At 39.3% G+C, this 15,860-nt stretch overlaps 1 protein-coding gene across 7 annotated transcripts in view; it reads left to right on the top strand.

Annotated features, from left to right (window-relative positions):
* The window catches only part of LOC135201812 (uncharacterized), a 165,998-nt gene extending 150,370 nt beyond the window's left edge, over positions 1–15,628 (top strand). For 6 of the 7 annotated variants that reach the window (XM_064231085.1, XM_064231083.1, XM_064231081.1 and 3 more), the window contains 3 exons: positions 3,664–3,845; positions 5,137–5,240; positions 7,683–15,628. In XM_064231085.1, the coding sequence (XP_064087155.1) occupies positions 3,664–3,845; positions 5,137–5,240; positions 7,683–7,800 (404 nt within the window). In that variant the 3' untranslated portion in view covers positions 7,801–15,628. Of the gene's footprint in view, positions 1–2,919; positions 3,045–3,663; positions 3,846–5,136; positions 5,241–7,682 lie in introns of those variants that run through there. The other variant, XM_064231087.1, reaches the window with a different exon arrangement.
* Positions 15,629–15,860: the final 232 nt, after the last annotated feature.

The raw sequence follows: 15,860 nt of genomic DNA, 5'->3' as shown, positions 1-15,860 counted from the left end.
AACACCGACGCTACTCTTCCCAAGGAGGTTCCTCTTCCCCAAGCCACTCCCCCTCCCAGGCCCATCTCCACTACCAGAATCATTCTCTCTCTCTCTCTCTCTCTCTCTCTCTCTGTGCTTCCTCCCTTTCTACTTCCCTCCTCCTCCTGCTTCCACTCGTAGCGGAACATGGCCTTCGAGTTGAAAGTGTTGCGTCAACGTTTGGTGCCGATTGGAGAGAGAGAGTTTGTGTCTGGCTCACGTGTCGTTACTCACGTAGCCATTTGCAGGCTGGGAGCTGTGCGTCCCGCCAAACTAATTATTTCCTTAGGTTCATTTTGAGTTGCAGTTCATCTTGAACAGATAGATTGATGGTAATGAGATCAAGTGCGGGAAGCAGTGGTTGGCCGTTGCTGACACGAATGCGTGTCATTGCACCAAAGCGACTTGGGGCCAACAGTCTATATGATGTTTACACTGTACAAAAGACGCCGATTCAGTGACGTTGCGCACAAACGTTCATGTTTGTCATGCATTCAGTTGCTAGGAAGCTTACATTACATTAGACAGATTTCTTAAGCATTGGCTAGTGTGCAAGACGTCGTATTACCCTCCCGCCAACGCTGTATCTTTGCTCTTTCTCCCTCTCTCTCTCTCTCGCATGGCAACATTGCTTATCAAGGGCGGTCAGTGTGAAATGATATGCCCGATTCATCATGCAACTCTTTGTAACATAAATCATCAAAATGTCAAAGACGCTTTGCAGTTTTGTCACAGAAATATATTTGTTTTAGCATGGGATATCTCTCTCTCTCTCTCTCTTATCTCTCTCTCTCTCTCTCTCTCTCTCTCTCTCTCTTATCTCTCTCTCTCTCTCTCTCTCTTATCTCTCTCTCTCTCTCTCTCTCTCTCTCTCTCTCTCTCTCGTTCGGATCGTGAATTGATGCACGGCATATTTTGTGAAAAAAGAAAATCGTATCATCCGAACAGACATTGTTTAGAAAGATTAGGATACAGCAATCACTGAACTGGTTAAAGAACAAAGTCGACTTGACCATTGTTTCAGAACAAAGGAAAGCAAGATTTCCTTATGTCTGCCTCCAGTGATTAGTCACAACAGGTGCATTTAATTCAAAGGGTAGGGGAATCCTATTTAGTTATTCATTACTGACAGAGATTAAGAGGGCAATTCGGTATCTGTCACTGGATTAACGCCGGTCTTAACTCTGAATTGTAGTTGCAACGCTCAGAATGTACTGACTCTTGCCAGACGTACGAGATAGGAAACGCCTTGCTCGCGCAATGCTGCCACGAAGAGTTTCACATGAGTACACATATACTTTCAACAGAATTGATGAAATGCAACTTCCCAGCAATCATGAAATCGACATTGCAATTAGATTAATGTCATACAACGTAATAAAGGATGAGAGATGATTTTACTCGTAGGGATAACATATACTATATTTAAAGATGACAACAACGATATTAAGGTTGCGGTCAACAAAATGAAATGCATCGAGATAAATTGATACGAATCCCCTAAAAGAGAAGGGAAAATAACGGACAGACCAGTAAGAGTGAAGTTTATTTTTGTCTCGGCTTAGTCTCGTCTCGCTCTCAAACCAGTTAGGGCCGGTTCCGGCCCTCCCTGAAAGCCTCTTCCTCTGTTTTCCGCACGTCTCCAGAACAAGATAAAGTCACATTCATTTAGTTTTTCGTTTTGTGGGAAATCACTCAAAATAGTTAATCTTGGAAACAGAAGCTCTTACACGCCTTCTCTTCCAGCAACCCGGCTCTCTTCCTCTTTTTTAACCTTGACCCTATAACAAAAGCCGTCAAGGGATATTTTCATTTCTTTTTCCAGCTGAAACTATAGACGTTGCAGCGATCACAATAGATCACCCATGATAAGAGTCAGTGACTTGGCATTTTAACGCTGGAATTTCATCAAGGAGACTGAGAAGGTCTGGGATGGAGTGCGAGGAGTGGGGGGGGGGGGGGGGGCGGGTTTTGGAGGAGGAGATGAACTTAGATATTCGATTTACATTAGAGGAGCTGCGGTAGACCAAGAACCCAATATCCCATAGTTTTTTTTTTTTTTTTTTTTTTTTTTTTCTTTTTTCTTAGACTCTGATGGACTTACATCAGGAGAAGGTAGAAGTCGATTTTATGGCTTTTCATAAAGCCATAAACATCACGACTCCAGTATTAGGGCTAAAAATATTCCATAAATATTCCATTCGGTATCTTCAATTTATGGAACGTCACCATTTTAGAACTTATTTTTGGCTTTCTGAAATCCAATTTATTAAATGTAGCCATGCACAAGTGATTAATTTTTTTAACCTTTTTCTCTCATCATCCCTATTTATGCAGTATTAAGTAAAAAAAAAAACATCCCCACACTACAGTGCACACTACACATTTAATATATATATATATATATATATATATATATATGTTATATAATATATATATATATATATATATATATATATATATATATATATATATATATATATATATGTGTGTGTGTGTGTGTGTGTGTGTGTGTTGTGTGGATGTGTGTGGGTGTTGACTTAATATTGCATAAATAGGGATGATGAGAGGCAAAGGTTAAAATTGATCACTTGTGCATGGCTACATTTAATAAATTGGCATATATATATATTATATAGATATATATATATATATATATATATATATATATATATTATATATATATATATATATGCACACATACAAATATCATACACCTTTCTCTCTTTCTCTCAACTTAACCCATCTCACACTTGCACCTAAGCACACCAGGGTCTATTAGTGGGCAACAAGTCGGGATTCGAACCACTCTTCTCTGAGATAACTTGAAGTCAAATTGACTGCAAGTTTTCAGCATTGCCTAAAATCCTTAAACTTTTATTTTTTTTTTACTTTCAGTGAAAGGGGCCACTTCACTTGAACTGATTGTTCAAGGCTCCAAAGAATCTGTAAAAGACAACCACTTCAATTCTCCTTTTCCAACCACCCAAGGGTTGATGTAATGTAATGGGATTTAGCAACAGGTATTCGCAGTCATGCTTAGCGCCCTCACGAGTAATGGGGTGGGAAGCAGAGCCTTTTAGCTTAATTGTATTGGCGGCAGATGCAAAGGAAAATGAGGTTGGAATAAAAGAGGAAAGGAAGAAAGAGGTAACAGACTCCTCCCTTTCATTTTTAATTTCGACCTTCGAAAACCTTTCAGTTGTGATTATCATTGGGGTCAGCATACGTAAGTGTGTGATTCATAGGAGAATACTCAATGAGCCAGACCCAGTGTTGGCATAAGGCCGTTCTCATATACCAACACTGGAAAGTAATGAATGAACGCGTACGGTTAATAGTAAAAACATGAATTTCAGACATTACTTCATTAAAACAGAGATCTGTGGAAATACTTCAGTGATGGTGCTATGTCCTTTTATGTTTTTGACGTCCTTAAAAACCTTGTGAGCTATCCTGTATAGTATATAATTGCATTATGTGAGCGTACCTTTTTGTGGGAACCATATTGGTGAAGTTTTTTCTTAGCTTGATTTTTAGTGCTTCACTTTTCATACTGAAAAGAGCTATTTACTTAATACATAAATTGTCAAAATTTTAATCCCGCAATTCTAAAACGAGGCGTTTTATTTTTCCAAACAGAGGCCAGCTTGAGTACCTTGGAAATGGCCCATCTCCTTCGGGATAAGGATGGCCGTCAGAGAGTGGTCCGACAGTCTCTGAAGGATTACTGGACCGAAGGCGTCACTGCAAGGATCAACAACTCGAGAGACGTCCACAAGCCACCACTAGCCGCTGGAGAGGTGACATCGACCGCCCTAAAGGTAAAGATGATCCCGGCTTCGGAGATCTCAAGTCCAGAGTTATGTCTCTCTCTCTCTCTCGCTCTCTCTCTCTCTCTCTCTCTCTCTCTCGTAAACACTTTACCATGACCAAGATGACTTCAAAATGTCATTGCCGCAAAATTCCCTTGAGCAGAACCTTATTCTGAGAACGTCTTTCTCAAATTGAATATTTCAACCTCGATGAAATTTTGAATTTTGATGAACGATCTTAGTCAAACTCTAAGAAAACGTAACAGTGTTTTATTAAAGAAATCAATCGAGTACTTGCTAAGCACCAGCCGTATAACTGGGAAATAACTCAAGTCTTCCATGATATGGCCAAAGTGTTTTTTGTAAATAAAAAATTTGTCCTAAAGAACGTTGCCACATGATTTGAGTGATACGGGTTTTTTTTTCTTATCGCAAGACTTGCTTTACATTCTCCCTTCAATAAATTGCTCAAGAGTCAGGATGTTACAGGATTAACCTGTGCTTTGAGTCAGTCTTAACTGCGCACCTGTCTTATCATCAAGTGGAGCCTTAACCTACGAGACTCACTCACAGCGTGTTATTCTCTTTAAGAAATGGTTAACGCCTTAAAACTGACTCGTTGTTCTCATCTGAAAACTATTGGAATACTCAGATTAATTTTTCACGAAATCATTCGCCTACTGTGCTTGATTAGAGAAGAATTCTTTGTGCCTTTAATCAGTCATCTCCTTTATATTGTGTCAGACGAAAGCTTTTCATAACAATATATCAACAAGTTGTAAGAAAACATAAATGAAATATTGAAGAGAAAAAGAATAGAGTAAAAACACGCCATCGATGCTGCCATGAGAGTTGAGTATCAACCCGCCGGTAAATATCAATCGATGTTATTCATATTTCAGACTATTTTAGCTCAGACAGTCCTCGGTCGCCGTGGTCTCAAAATGTGCTACGTAACTTCACCGTTACTACTTCAAAGCTACGCGAGGCTCTCTTGGTTACACAAAACCCGTTTTCCATTCTTTCTCTCTCTCTCCCAGTTTTGCTTTTCCTTTCGTACATAGCATATCTTTACGTCAGAATAAAAGCTGCCTGACTAAACCAAATGCATTAAAATTTATGAGATTCGGAGCCTCAGTTCGAATATGTCATAATGATTTGAAAGTAATGTCTGTCATGCTGCCTCGTTTTCATTTGTAAGCTGGGCTTCTCATGATGGGATTAAGCTGTATCTAAGCGTGCCTAACTTTTTCCGGTATTAAGCTGTATCTAAGCGTGCCTAACTTTTTCCCCCAAACAGTTGATCGTGCAGCCTTACCGAGTGTGGCAGAATTCGGAACAGATGGTCGTCCATTGCCGATATGGAGAAGGACAGAGGGCGAGGCAGCTCAGCGACGCAGCAAGGTAAGGTTCCGTGTGCTTGCACACTTGAAGAAAATTTCTCTCCTGTTATGGGAATGTGTTTGTTTATATATGTAAATTTGTTTTCATTTTTTGTGCTCCATTCCCTTCCGGTTGAACCATTATTCCAAATGGCCAGTTTTTCGAAATGTCCAGTAAAGGTAATTGTGATATTACTAATTAACTATTGTTTTTGGGTCTCCATGTGCGAATACAAAAAAATGTGGTCTTCGTCACTTACCAGAAACTTGGAAAGTTTTCCTAATTTTGCGACATTCATATCAAGAGTTGATCGTGAGTAAAGGTTTATAAGGAATTGGGCAGAATATTCTCGTTACCTTGGGATTGAAGTTTTAGTTAATTTGCTTTCGTGGACGTGTCGTGCTCTCATTTGTATTTGCGCTCGTGAGCGCTTGTATACCACCGAACTAAACGAATCTGTCTCCTTCTACGTTTAACTTAACCTAATTTACCTAAGGAGTCTCGTCGAAGTAGATAATATCAAACATCTCAGAAAGGTTGGCCGGTGATCATTTGACCTTTTCACTTTTCTCCTTCCTTTAACATCTTTTCTTTTTCGTTACTCCTTCCTACTCGCGTCATATCACACTTCGATCCTGCATTTCCGCCTCTATGCCGGAATAAAAATGACTTCACTTCCAGTGACCTCTCCTCCTTCAGTTCTTTCCCCTGCTTGCCTCCCTCTCCCACCACCCCCTTGCGCTTCCACCCCTCCACATTGCCTTGTCTCTCCCCTCCCCCAACTCCATAACCCCCCCCCCCCCTCCCCCTCCATCACACCCAGCCCCTCTCGAGCCTCGAGACGAAGTTGTGTCAATCTGCTCCGGCTGTTTTAATAACCACTTGTGCATGGCTCTCCTCCGGTCTCCTTTCAGATGTGTTTCGTTTAATTCGTCTTAACTTTTCCCTCTCCTTATCTTTGTTATTTACTCTGTCTTTCTGGAACGGCGTGAGTCATCACACTGAGCAATGATTGTGGGGGTGTTTGACATCCCAACCAACGTGAGTCGTCTTTCGTTTTTTTTTTTTTTTTTAATCTATATTGGCTTTTCATTCCTGTCTGACGCTCAGCATTTATTAGACGTCAGGCCTGGCAGATAAATGACTTTAAAGCGAGCAGAAACTGCCGACATGCCTTCAGCATAATATGCATGTATGTGTTTGTGCGTATGTGAGTGTGTTGGGGGGTAAAAGTCAAGTCACGCACACGCCGCATCGTTAGTGGTCCGAGGAAAGTTGCGCTAATTAAATGACTTAACAGAAGACCGATACAGACACGACAAGTTGTCGTCGTCGTCTAGATCAATATGAGAGAGTTGCCTTCGATGCCTCCAAATGGCACGACGCAGGAAAACTTCGGTCCTTGCGGTCGAGGGCGTTTCAGAAGCACTTAGGTCAATAAGGTGACCTTTCAGGGTACAGCCTCTTCGGTTCATGTGGAAGGGGAAGCAGAAAGAGGGGAGGGGGGCCGCCTAGCGGTTGAGTAGTTACCTTGAGAATGAATGAACATGTGACTGGAGGTTTTCTTTCTTTTTTTATTTTTCTTTTAACTCACTCGACGTGACGAATAACTGAAGATTAAGGATCAAAAGACCTCCAGTCTGCCCAAGAATCACACGTGTCAATGTTAACCTACTTGGGCATAACATTAAAATATGCAGCTGAGAAGTTGCACGGAATCCTCCTCTCTTTCTCTCTCTTCTGCCATTTTGAACCTTGCCCACCTTTTCCCTCCCAATTTTTCTTCTTACATTATACCGTCTTAGTTCAAAATTCCAACAAATCCAAAAGAGAGGCGTGTCAATATTGCGCTGTCATACAAGAGCTCGGGATCATTAAGAAACTTTCCCTCTTTGCTTTTCTGACGATTCTGCAAAATTCGTGTCTTTTATATGATTGTTGGAGATGGTTGTACTTGTTTTAATATCAGTTGCAGGCTTTATAAAATATGCAATCGTGGTCATTTATTGACATATGTCGAATACTTTTCTCCGTAATGTACAACAACATTTAGTGATTAAGTGTAACTCCTCTCTCTTAGTTATTCAAATCTGATACTTTATTTTAATTTGTCCTGCATTATCCCAGTAAATGGATTGATGGAATTTCTCTTCCCTGAATCATGTAATTCACCTCTCTGGAGGATTTCAAATAGATTTAATGTAATTTTAGCTGACGGATAACGTGAAGAGCTAATGTAATTGATCTCTTCTGAACCATTTCAATTAGTGGGTGAATGTTCTTTATCTGCCATTGGCCACTTTACCTGTGTTTAGTGTTATTTACTCCAATGGACTGTTACAGTAAACAGGTTTATGCAATTTATCCAAGTGGGACCCTTTTAGTTTGTGATTTGATATAGAAGATTTAATTGCCCTTTTATAGCAGGTGAGTTTATGGCAATATTTTTTTCTTTTTTTGCAGATGGGGCTCGCTGAGCAGGTGTGTGGGCCTGTGGCTGACCCTCACCTCCTCGACCCAGACCTCCCCCACGGGATCCCCCAAACCGATCCGACAGAGGACAGTCTCCGTCAATTTCTGAGAGAGGGAGAGGCCTAGTCTTCTCCTGTCGGTGACCTTCGCGAGAAACAGAAGCACGGTATTTATGTAAATAGCCCGACTCTGCTGGTTATTCCGTATTTTTGGAGAGATGGGTATGACGGCTGTTGTATTTATTTTTCGGATGCAGCCCAGGATTATCAGGATATGATGCTGATACCCTCTGCAGTTCTCTGGGGACACACTTTCGCGCGCACTGCTGGGGATATGATGACCTGGCTGGCGCAGTTTGATCCAAGTGAGATATTTGCAATGGAAATCACCAATCCGGTTTTTTGTTGTTCGGATGCAAAGTTAGTTTATTTTTTTTATTACACTTTTTTTTGTGCATTGGGAGATGTAGGGAGATGTATGAGTGTTACCGAGATTGCCGTTCACTGTGTCGAAAGTTTCATCTGTGAGCAGGTTTCTCATGGGCTTGGTGCCACGTAACGTTAATGAAAGTGCATAATTTGATGAGATGCGCATATCGCCGTACGATTTTTATGCATAAAAAGTTAACTGCATGCACACCTAACATTCGCGCTTTTATTGGTAAAGAGAAGGAGAAAAGAAAGTCAAAAGATTACTTATGGGAATTTCAGAGAGAAGCCGTGTCTTCATTATCTCTTTTATAAGGATTCATTTTTGGACAGCCTGAATACTCTCTTCCAAAATGAGAAAACTGCAAATTTAATGAGAATGTTAGAAATTAGGTTAGTTAAAACGAAAAACTTTCCTTTTCGTTGGGATTATGACTAAAATACATCTGTTTCCAGTGAAATACACAAGGATTCATACAAGATACACTAACTATATAAATGAGTATACTACATATCCGGATGTAAATACAGTCATTGATAACATCGATAAAGATTTTTTTTATTATAGTGACTATTGTAAGATTGAAAAAAACGTCATGCTATCGGCGCTTTTTTTTTTTTTTTTTACATTAAATTGTGTTTCGTTCAGCTAGTGGTGTACTGAAGAGAACTTTAGTTATGCATTTCAACAAACTTTTTGTTTATAGATAGTTCACTGGATAATGACATACCATTCACACGTAGTTGCACATATAAAATACACACATACACACACACACACATAAACATATATATATATATATATATATATATATATATATATATATATATATATATATATATATATCCACATGAATCCTAAAGTTTAAAATATTTAGGGGACTCTTAAGCGAAGTTTATTTAGTAGTACGCATTAGGGTAGCTAAGGATACTACCGCTCATAAAGACTTTAGTAAAAATTGTTAGACTTCCTGAATGGAATAATTATCTTGTTTATTTTATAGAATTAGGACGATAGAGATCTACGGCAATAGGCAAAACAGCCCACTTTACTATTTCTTTCAGTACAAATCCATTTCGTAAATGACATTTGGTAATGAGGATCAAATACGCATTAGGCTGTTGATGCTTCGGTTATAATTACGTGGTATAAGTAACTGCTAGGGAACTTATTTGTGGTAGATCGAAAGTGGTGTGAAAAATGCGTAGAATTTTGCCTCTCGCTGCATAGCGTAGGTGCAATATCCTCTAGCCTGAACTCCATCTTGCATATAGTTTTAGCTGAGAAGCTTCCGAAGACTTCGAAAAAAGGTAGTCCACTTCTTCGGGGACCATAATTTTCTCCCCCGGGGTAATAATGGCTCTGTTAACAACGCTTCCTCAACAACATCCCCATCATTCCCTTCGGAGGAAGACTACGGTTGAGGACCTTCCTCGATCTCTCAGAAGGCGACGCTCATCGAAGGTGCTTAGTCTCAGATGCGTACAATTGCCGAAACGATCAGCTGAAACCTGTAGCATTTAGGATTAGTTCTGCAACTTGCACCACAACGCTGAAAGATCAGAGACTTCCGAATAAGTTTAGCTGTTAGTAAACTAAGCGTTTTTAGTCCCGTTACGGTTCTCTATTTGCCTTTTTTTATTTTTTTTTTAGTTCTCTCACGTTTTTCCTGCTCACGTTCGTACAAATTGATGAAAAGGACACGTGTGTGTATCTCCTCGCAAGGGAAGAAATTCTTATGGCAAACGTCGGCGGCGGCGGAGTGGGAGCTGGAGAGAGAGAAAACCCTCTGGCTTCATCCGAACCCACCAACTTTAAACGCTAGTCAGCGCTTGGGGATCGATGCTATTTCGAGACCTGATAGTTTTTAGTTACGCTGCCGTCTTAAGGAACGTTTTTTTTTTTTTTTTTTTTTTTTTTTTTTTTTTTTTTTTTTTTTTTTTTTTTTTTTTTTTTTTTTTTTTTTTTTTACTCCCGATGAACATTTCCAAATGCACAAACGAAATAACAGTGAACAGTTACAACGACATTTTTACACCACTCACACATGGGAATATGATAATGAAAATCGTGTAGAGTTTATTGCCAGTCATTTCTATTTTCTTTGTTGTCAAACTGTTTCATAGTGCCAGGTATTATAACTGTAGATAATCCCGTAGACTGAAGTGAGCTTGAGATAAAGCTCATTAGTGTCGCGTAGGAAGGGAAGAACAGTGAGCTAGAATTGTTTTGTAGTGATTTATCCTTAACAGGTGACTGCAAAAGTGGAGTCACTCTTCTTAGGAAGTTCCTAAGCTTTTTCTTTTTTTTAGAGGAAAAAAAGAATTGTCACTTTTCATATGTATATAAATGAAAACGCACTGGTGTCATTTTGTAGTTAAGAAACCAACATTTATTATTATTATTTTTTTCCGTTTTAGTGAGTAGTTCAGATAGTGTGTTGGTTAACAGATTGATGCTGCCTCCTGAAAGAAGGCTTTGGCAGTCGCTACAGCATAGGTATTTTTTTAAATATATATTATATAGCCACGTTGTCAGATACTGTATATTTTACAATTCATGTCACCCATCATCATTCCATTTCGTTCATTACAGGTAACTGATCAGCATCATCCATTTTGTTTTCTTGTCAAATTTATAAGCGTCATTTCTCTATCTCTTTCTCTCTTCTTTTATTAGAACTTTTTTTTTCTTCGGCTGTTTCTTCTTTCTCGCCAAACTCATTCAGGCTTCGGGTATATCATTCCAGTCCTCGAGCACCAGGACTCCTCAACTCTCGGCTGTGCCCCGCGGGCAGCGAGCTCCCTCCGTCGTGCGCTCACAGAGATATTTTTGTTTTCCGTTTAGAATATTTTGAATCAGAGCGCTTATACACGTAGACTGCGTAGAGGCCAGAAGGCGCCCTTTGTGATCGGGATGGTTGAATGCCGCAAACTGTCCCTTGCGAGAGGGCGCCGTTCGAAGACCTCCTGGGAGCGAGCGACTGCCGCCATCGTTTCTTACTTTTTTACCATTATATTCTATGGGCCAGTCACGGGAGCGTCTTTCAGAGCTGCCCGAAGCCGTTATCATTCGACGAAAGTCACCTCGCCATCTTCATTCTCTCTCTCGCAGCTGTTGTCGTCGATGCGATTGAAGTGTCTCTCTCGTCACGAGTGTTGCTCTGTCTCTCTTTTCTCTTTCTTTTTTATATATAGCGTCGATACGACCAAATGTCGACGGAATCTCGCCTTTGGTCGTATCTTATCATTCCCTAGAGACGCGCCACTACCGACCTCCACCCCCTTCGTCAAGTCGTTCTCTCTCTCTCTCTCTCTCTCTCTTCCTTAGGACATAAACATAACTTCTGTCGTTATTGCTGCTACTGACTCATTCCATCCTGGAAGTTTCGCCCCACCTCCTCTTTTCTGTCGCTCCATTCCCCTCCCACATTCATGCATGCACACTTCACTGACCTCTTCATTCCAAGAACCCCCCCGCCCCCCTTGCCCGCCCGCCATCTTCATTCCATTGGTCCGTTCCTCAAGTACCTGAAGGAGAGGCTGCGGTGAGATGAACTGCCGTTACATCACACTCAACTGTATTTGTGATATCGCCGGGTAATTTCAAGCGTGTAATGATGACATCTAAAGCTTCGGTTAATATTGTTGTTGTTATTATTATTATTATTATTATTATTATTATTATTATTATTATTATTATCGTCTCCAAAACGAGCATCACATTGGGTCCAGGAAAATCGCATCCAAGTGTTATTTTTATTTTACGTCCAAGTTCCGGCTATTGTATTCTTTTTATTTTTTTGTTTTATTTTTTTTAAAAGCGAAATGAAAAATGTGATGTATCATAGGATATTGTGATATACTTCTACATTGTGGAGATTGGTTGTCAGTGAGCAAACGACCTTATTTCAAGGTACTGTATAACGAGTCTTGACTTGGGTTTCACTCTACTGTGACCTTCCGTGCTTAAGATAGGTGCTTCCTGCCTCATCGTCTCGTGAATTTTTCTTCTTCATCACTTTTCTCCTCGATATTACTGAATGTTACTCGTTCTGCGTTACGCTGCTTTTTCCTCTGTCGCTCTAGATACAGAGGAACTTTCTTCTACCTTAACCACTCTCTCTCTCTCTCTCTCTCTCTCTCTCTCTCTCTCTCTCTCTCTCTCTCTCTCTCTCTCTCTCCTTGTAAATAATTGTTCATATTTTACGTAGATTTAATGCAATGATAAGAAACACCACTGTCTTTTATTAGTGATGTAGTCGTTCTAGGTGGCTTGGATTGTGTGTGCACGCATTCTTATATTCTTTTAGTTTTTATATATACAACCGTCATTGATCAAGAGTTAGTTTAAGACCCCTCCCCCCCCCCTACCCAATATTACTTTGCTCTTAACAACGGAAGATTCCCCCTTTTTTTATGAAGCAACGCAAGGTAGAATTCTTATTTACCCATAGATATGCCACTGAGAAACACTACTTTTCCCACCATTACAAGGAAGGCGAAGAACCGCCGTGCTCTCAGCTCAGGATCCAAGGCGTTGCTGTGCTTGAACATTAGTTAGAAGAAAAAAAAAGTAACATCCTGGTAAGATAAAGGGAAAACTAAAGAAGTTACGATGCGCTGTCAGCAAAAGTGGTAAAATAACTCTTATCCATACTTGCGTTCCCTCTCGTGACGAACAGAGGAAGGTATTCCAGAATTTCGCTCAAGAGTTTGTAACGATTAGGTAATATTTTTTAATAACATTTCTTATAAGATGAATTTTTAAACCTCGTAGATACCGAATCTTTTATCAGCTTGATTTGACGTTAGCTGTGAAATATTTTAACATTTTTTGTTAGCAGTTTATGTAATTAGAACAACATCCACTGCAAGAGATTCCATGAGTTCCGAATGCCAGTCAATTTGCAACGCATTACGACAACGGCCACTAACTTGAAGAAATTGACAAGATAGAACAATATTCATATTCCTTTCACTTGAAGTTGATGATACAGCAAGTAATTAACCTTGTTTCATTGCTCTATATTGTTATTATGCAACTGGCTCCCAGCATATTACTCCAACCCCTCTGTACTTCGAAAGACTAAGCTAATACCCATCTGATATAGGAATACTTTAATGAATTCGTTGTTGGGTGATAACATTAAGATGTTGTCAGTACGCATAAGAATGGGTTTGTCCAGATTTTTGGAACACTTACATATTTTCATTATAATCACCTCGACATTTACGTTAGATATTTTGCCTTCCAGTTATTGGAGTTAATCAAAATTTTTTTTTAATATTAGTAAACTGTTGCAGCTAGTTGATTTAACATTCGCACCTACACTTTTTACATATGTTTTTTAGCTGACGAGCTGGAGTTGTTCGGTCCAACCCTTTCATTCAACGACCAACCTAGACGAAACGAATAGTTGCACTGTATATTATATATTCAGTATTTTATTCCCGATGTTTGTAGTAGGAACTTCCTCTTGCACATTTTTGAGGATGTCGAAGAATATTTTCTACTGACCGTACTTAATTTTAATGATTATATTTTTGGAATACTATATTTTAACTGAAGAAGGTTTGAGAGTAGCCACTTTGACTCCCGTTCACGCGGAAAGGGAGGATTTCCCGAGGACGAAATGACTTGATAACATTTTTATCGTCAGCGACTTACCTTTCGGATGATGATGTTGTATGTATTTTCACATTTCCTGCACATTTCCTCTTTGTAATATGAGATGCAGTGAGGCTTTTTAGCTTCTTAAGGATTAATTAAAAAAGGAATTTATATTGTGTATGTATATAGTCTTACAAATGTAGATGTAGGCCAGACATAATGAAGGGATTCAGGGTGAATCGAACCCTGTCCCTAAAAGTTCCCCTCCCCCCAGGAGCGTAGGGGGAGAGCAGCCCCTCCCCCCTAATCATCCAAATCTGGAAGGGGAAGAACCACTGGACTTTCCATAACCTGATGTTGTGCTGGTCTTACATTTAAGAATGTGAATATGTCTATGCATGTATATATTGCTCTGTGATAAAATGGAAAAAACATAACAGAATCCCATAATGATTGTTAAAGCGGCCTAAAATTGATTTTCTGTTCAGCCTTTCAACATTCCCCGCTACACTGTCGTGAAGTTGTTAAGAGGCCTAATTTGTGTCTCCTGCTATTATATAGGCATCGAGACGAGTGTGCTTTGAACGTCATCGCCTTAGGCACACACGCAGATACACACAAACACACACCTTTTTTTGAAGCCGCTGAAGATGCTTCTGTCTTGTCTTTGATTCGCACTTTATCGCTGTCTCGTATTCTCCACCGCCTCCCCCCCCCCTCTCCAAAGTCCTTTAAATATGTATTTAAAAGACCATGCTTCCCCCCATTGATTGAGTTCGTCTCCCACTGTTACAATTTCAGTTCTGTTGACACACTCCGGCATTAATTGTGGATCCAGATTTATATGTATTTTGTTTTTCTTTATAATTATCGGCGATGTATCACTAGTTTAGATGTTACACGAACCAATTTCTTTCCTGGAGTACTCAGCTAGAGAATGTCCCAGCGAATGACAGAACGTCAACGCTTGCTTATCTGAGAGTTTTTGCCTCATTTTTAAAATTTCATCAAGAAAAAAAAACTCTAGGTACTTCTTTCCTGTCGTCGGATTTTGCATTATTTTTTTATTATCATTTTAGATTCATGGTTAAATCCAATATCAATAGTGATTGTGAGTCATCATGATTTATCATTTCGTGTAAAATTAATTCATTTATCGTTCGTATGTAACCAGGTGGGAGAAAAGGATACAAATTAGCCTGTCTGAAAACAGAGATTATTCATTGTTTTTGTATCTGTTGTTGCATTGTACTTTCAGTCTATGTTAATGATTTCTGTCACTGTTAATTACCCTGCTGCCTTTGGGTAAATTGGCCACAAAATGTATACATGAAAACCTTAGTCCACATTCAGAAGCTTTGGGATTTCTTCCAAGACCCTGTGATCCATCAGTGGCTTTTCCAGTCTCTTCCAGGAGGGTTAAGTCGTTCCAAAAATGCTTCAGACTTGGGAAGATTTCTTCCAGGAGCCGTTTAAGATGACCGCAGGGGAAAATTATTCCAAAGCTTCACAATCAATAGTTTTTCCCGTAATCAAATGCTTGCCAATATTGTTTATTTTCCATTTCCTTACTATCTTTTTTTTTATTATCCTCTGCTTCCTTTTTCCATTGGCATATACTTTTATCAAAACCACACATTTAACAATATGTTACTGTATAATTTTGTCATTCTCTGCAAAAGAGGAATCTTATTCTGAAAAAGACGTAGATTTGCTCAACCTACTTGTCACCTGTGACTATTTCATTATGATCATTATGTCGCTGTTAAGATGATACTGGTAATGTAATTAAACACGATGTAACGCACCTGCGAATCAAAACAGTGTAGAAATTTTCTTTTGTTTTGTTTGTCTATATTTCCTGCCCTGAAATATATTTTGTAATGAAACTTGAATACAGTGTTTTTTTGAACCTTATATTTACTATCTGTCAGTGTGTTCATCCAATTTTTCAATATGGAATGTTTTGATAGTGTATTATTTTGTAATATAATATAAATACAGTTCATATTTTGTATTTGGGCCTACCATTCATAATCCACAACCGATATCGCTGAAGCTAGATGTGATTGGCTGCTCAGCATTTATCACTCGTCTGGGAATATGTGCTCTTAATGGACAATATAG

This window comes from Macrobrachium nipponense, chromosome 28, assembly GCF_015104395.2.
Source record: "Macrobrachium nipponense isolate FS-2020 chromosome 28, ASM1510439v2, whole genome shotgun sequence".
Lineage (NCBI taxonomy): Eukaryota > Metazoa > Arthropoda > Malacostraca > Decapoda > Palaemonidae > Macrobrachium > Macrobrachium nipponense.
The sequence above is the reverse complement of the archived record's forward strand: the minus strand, read 5'-3'. Positions and strand labels throughout refer to the sequence as shown.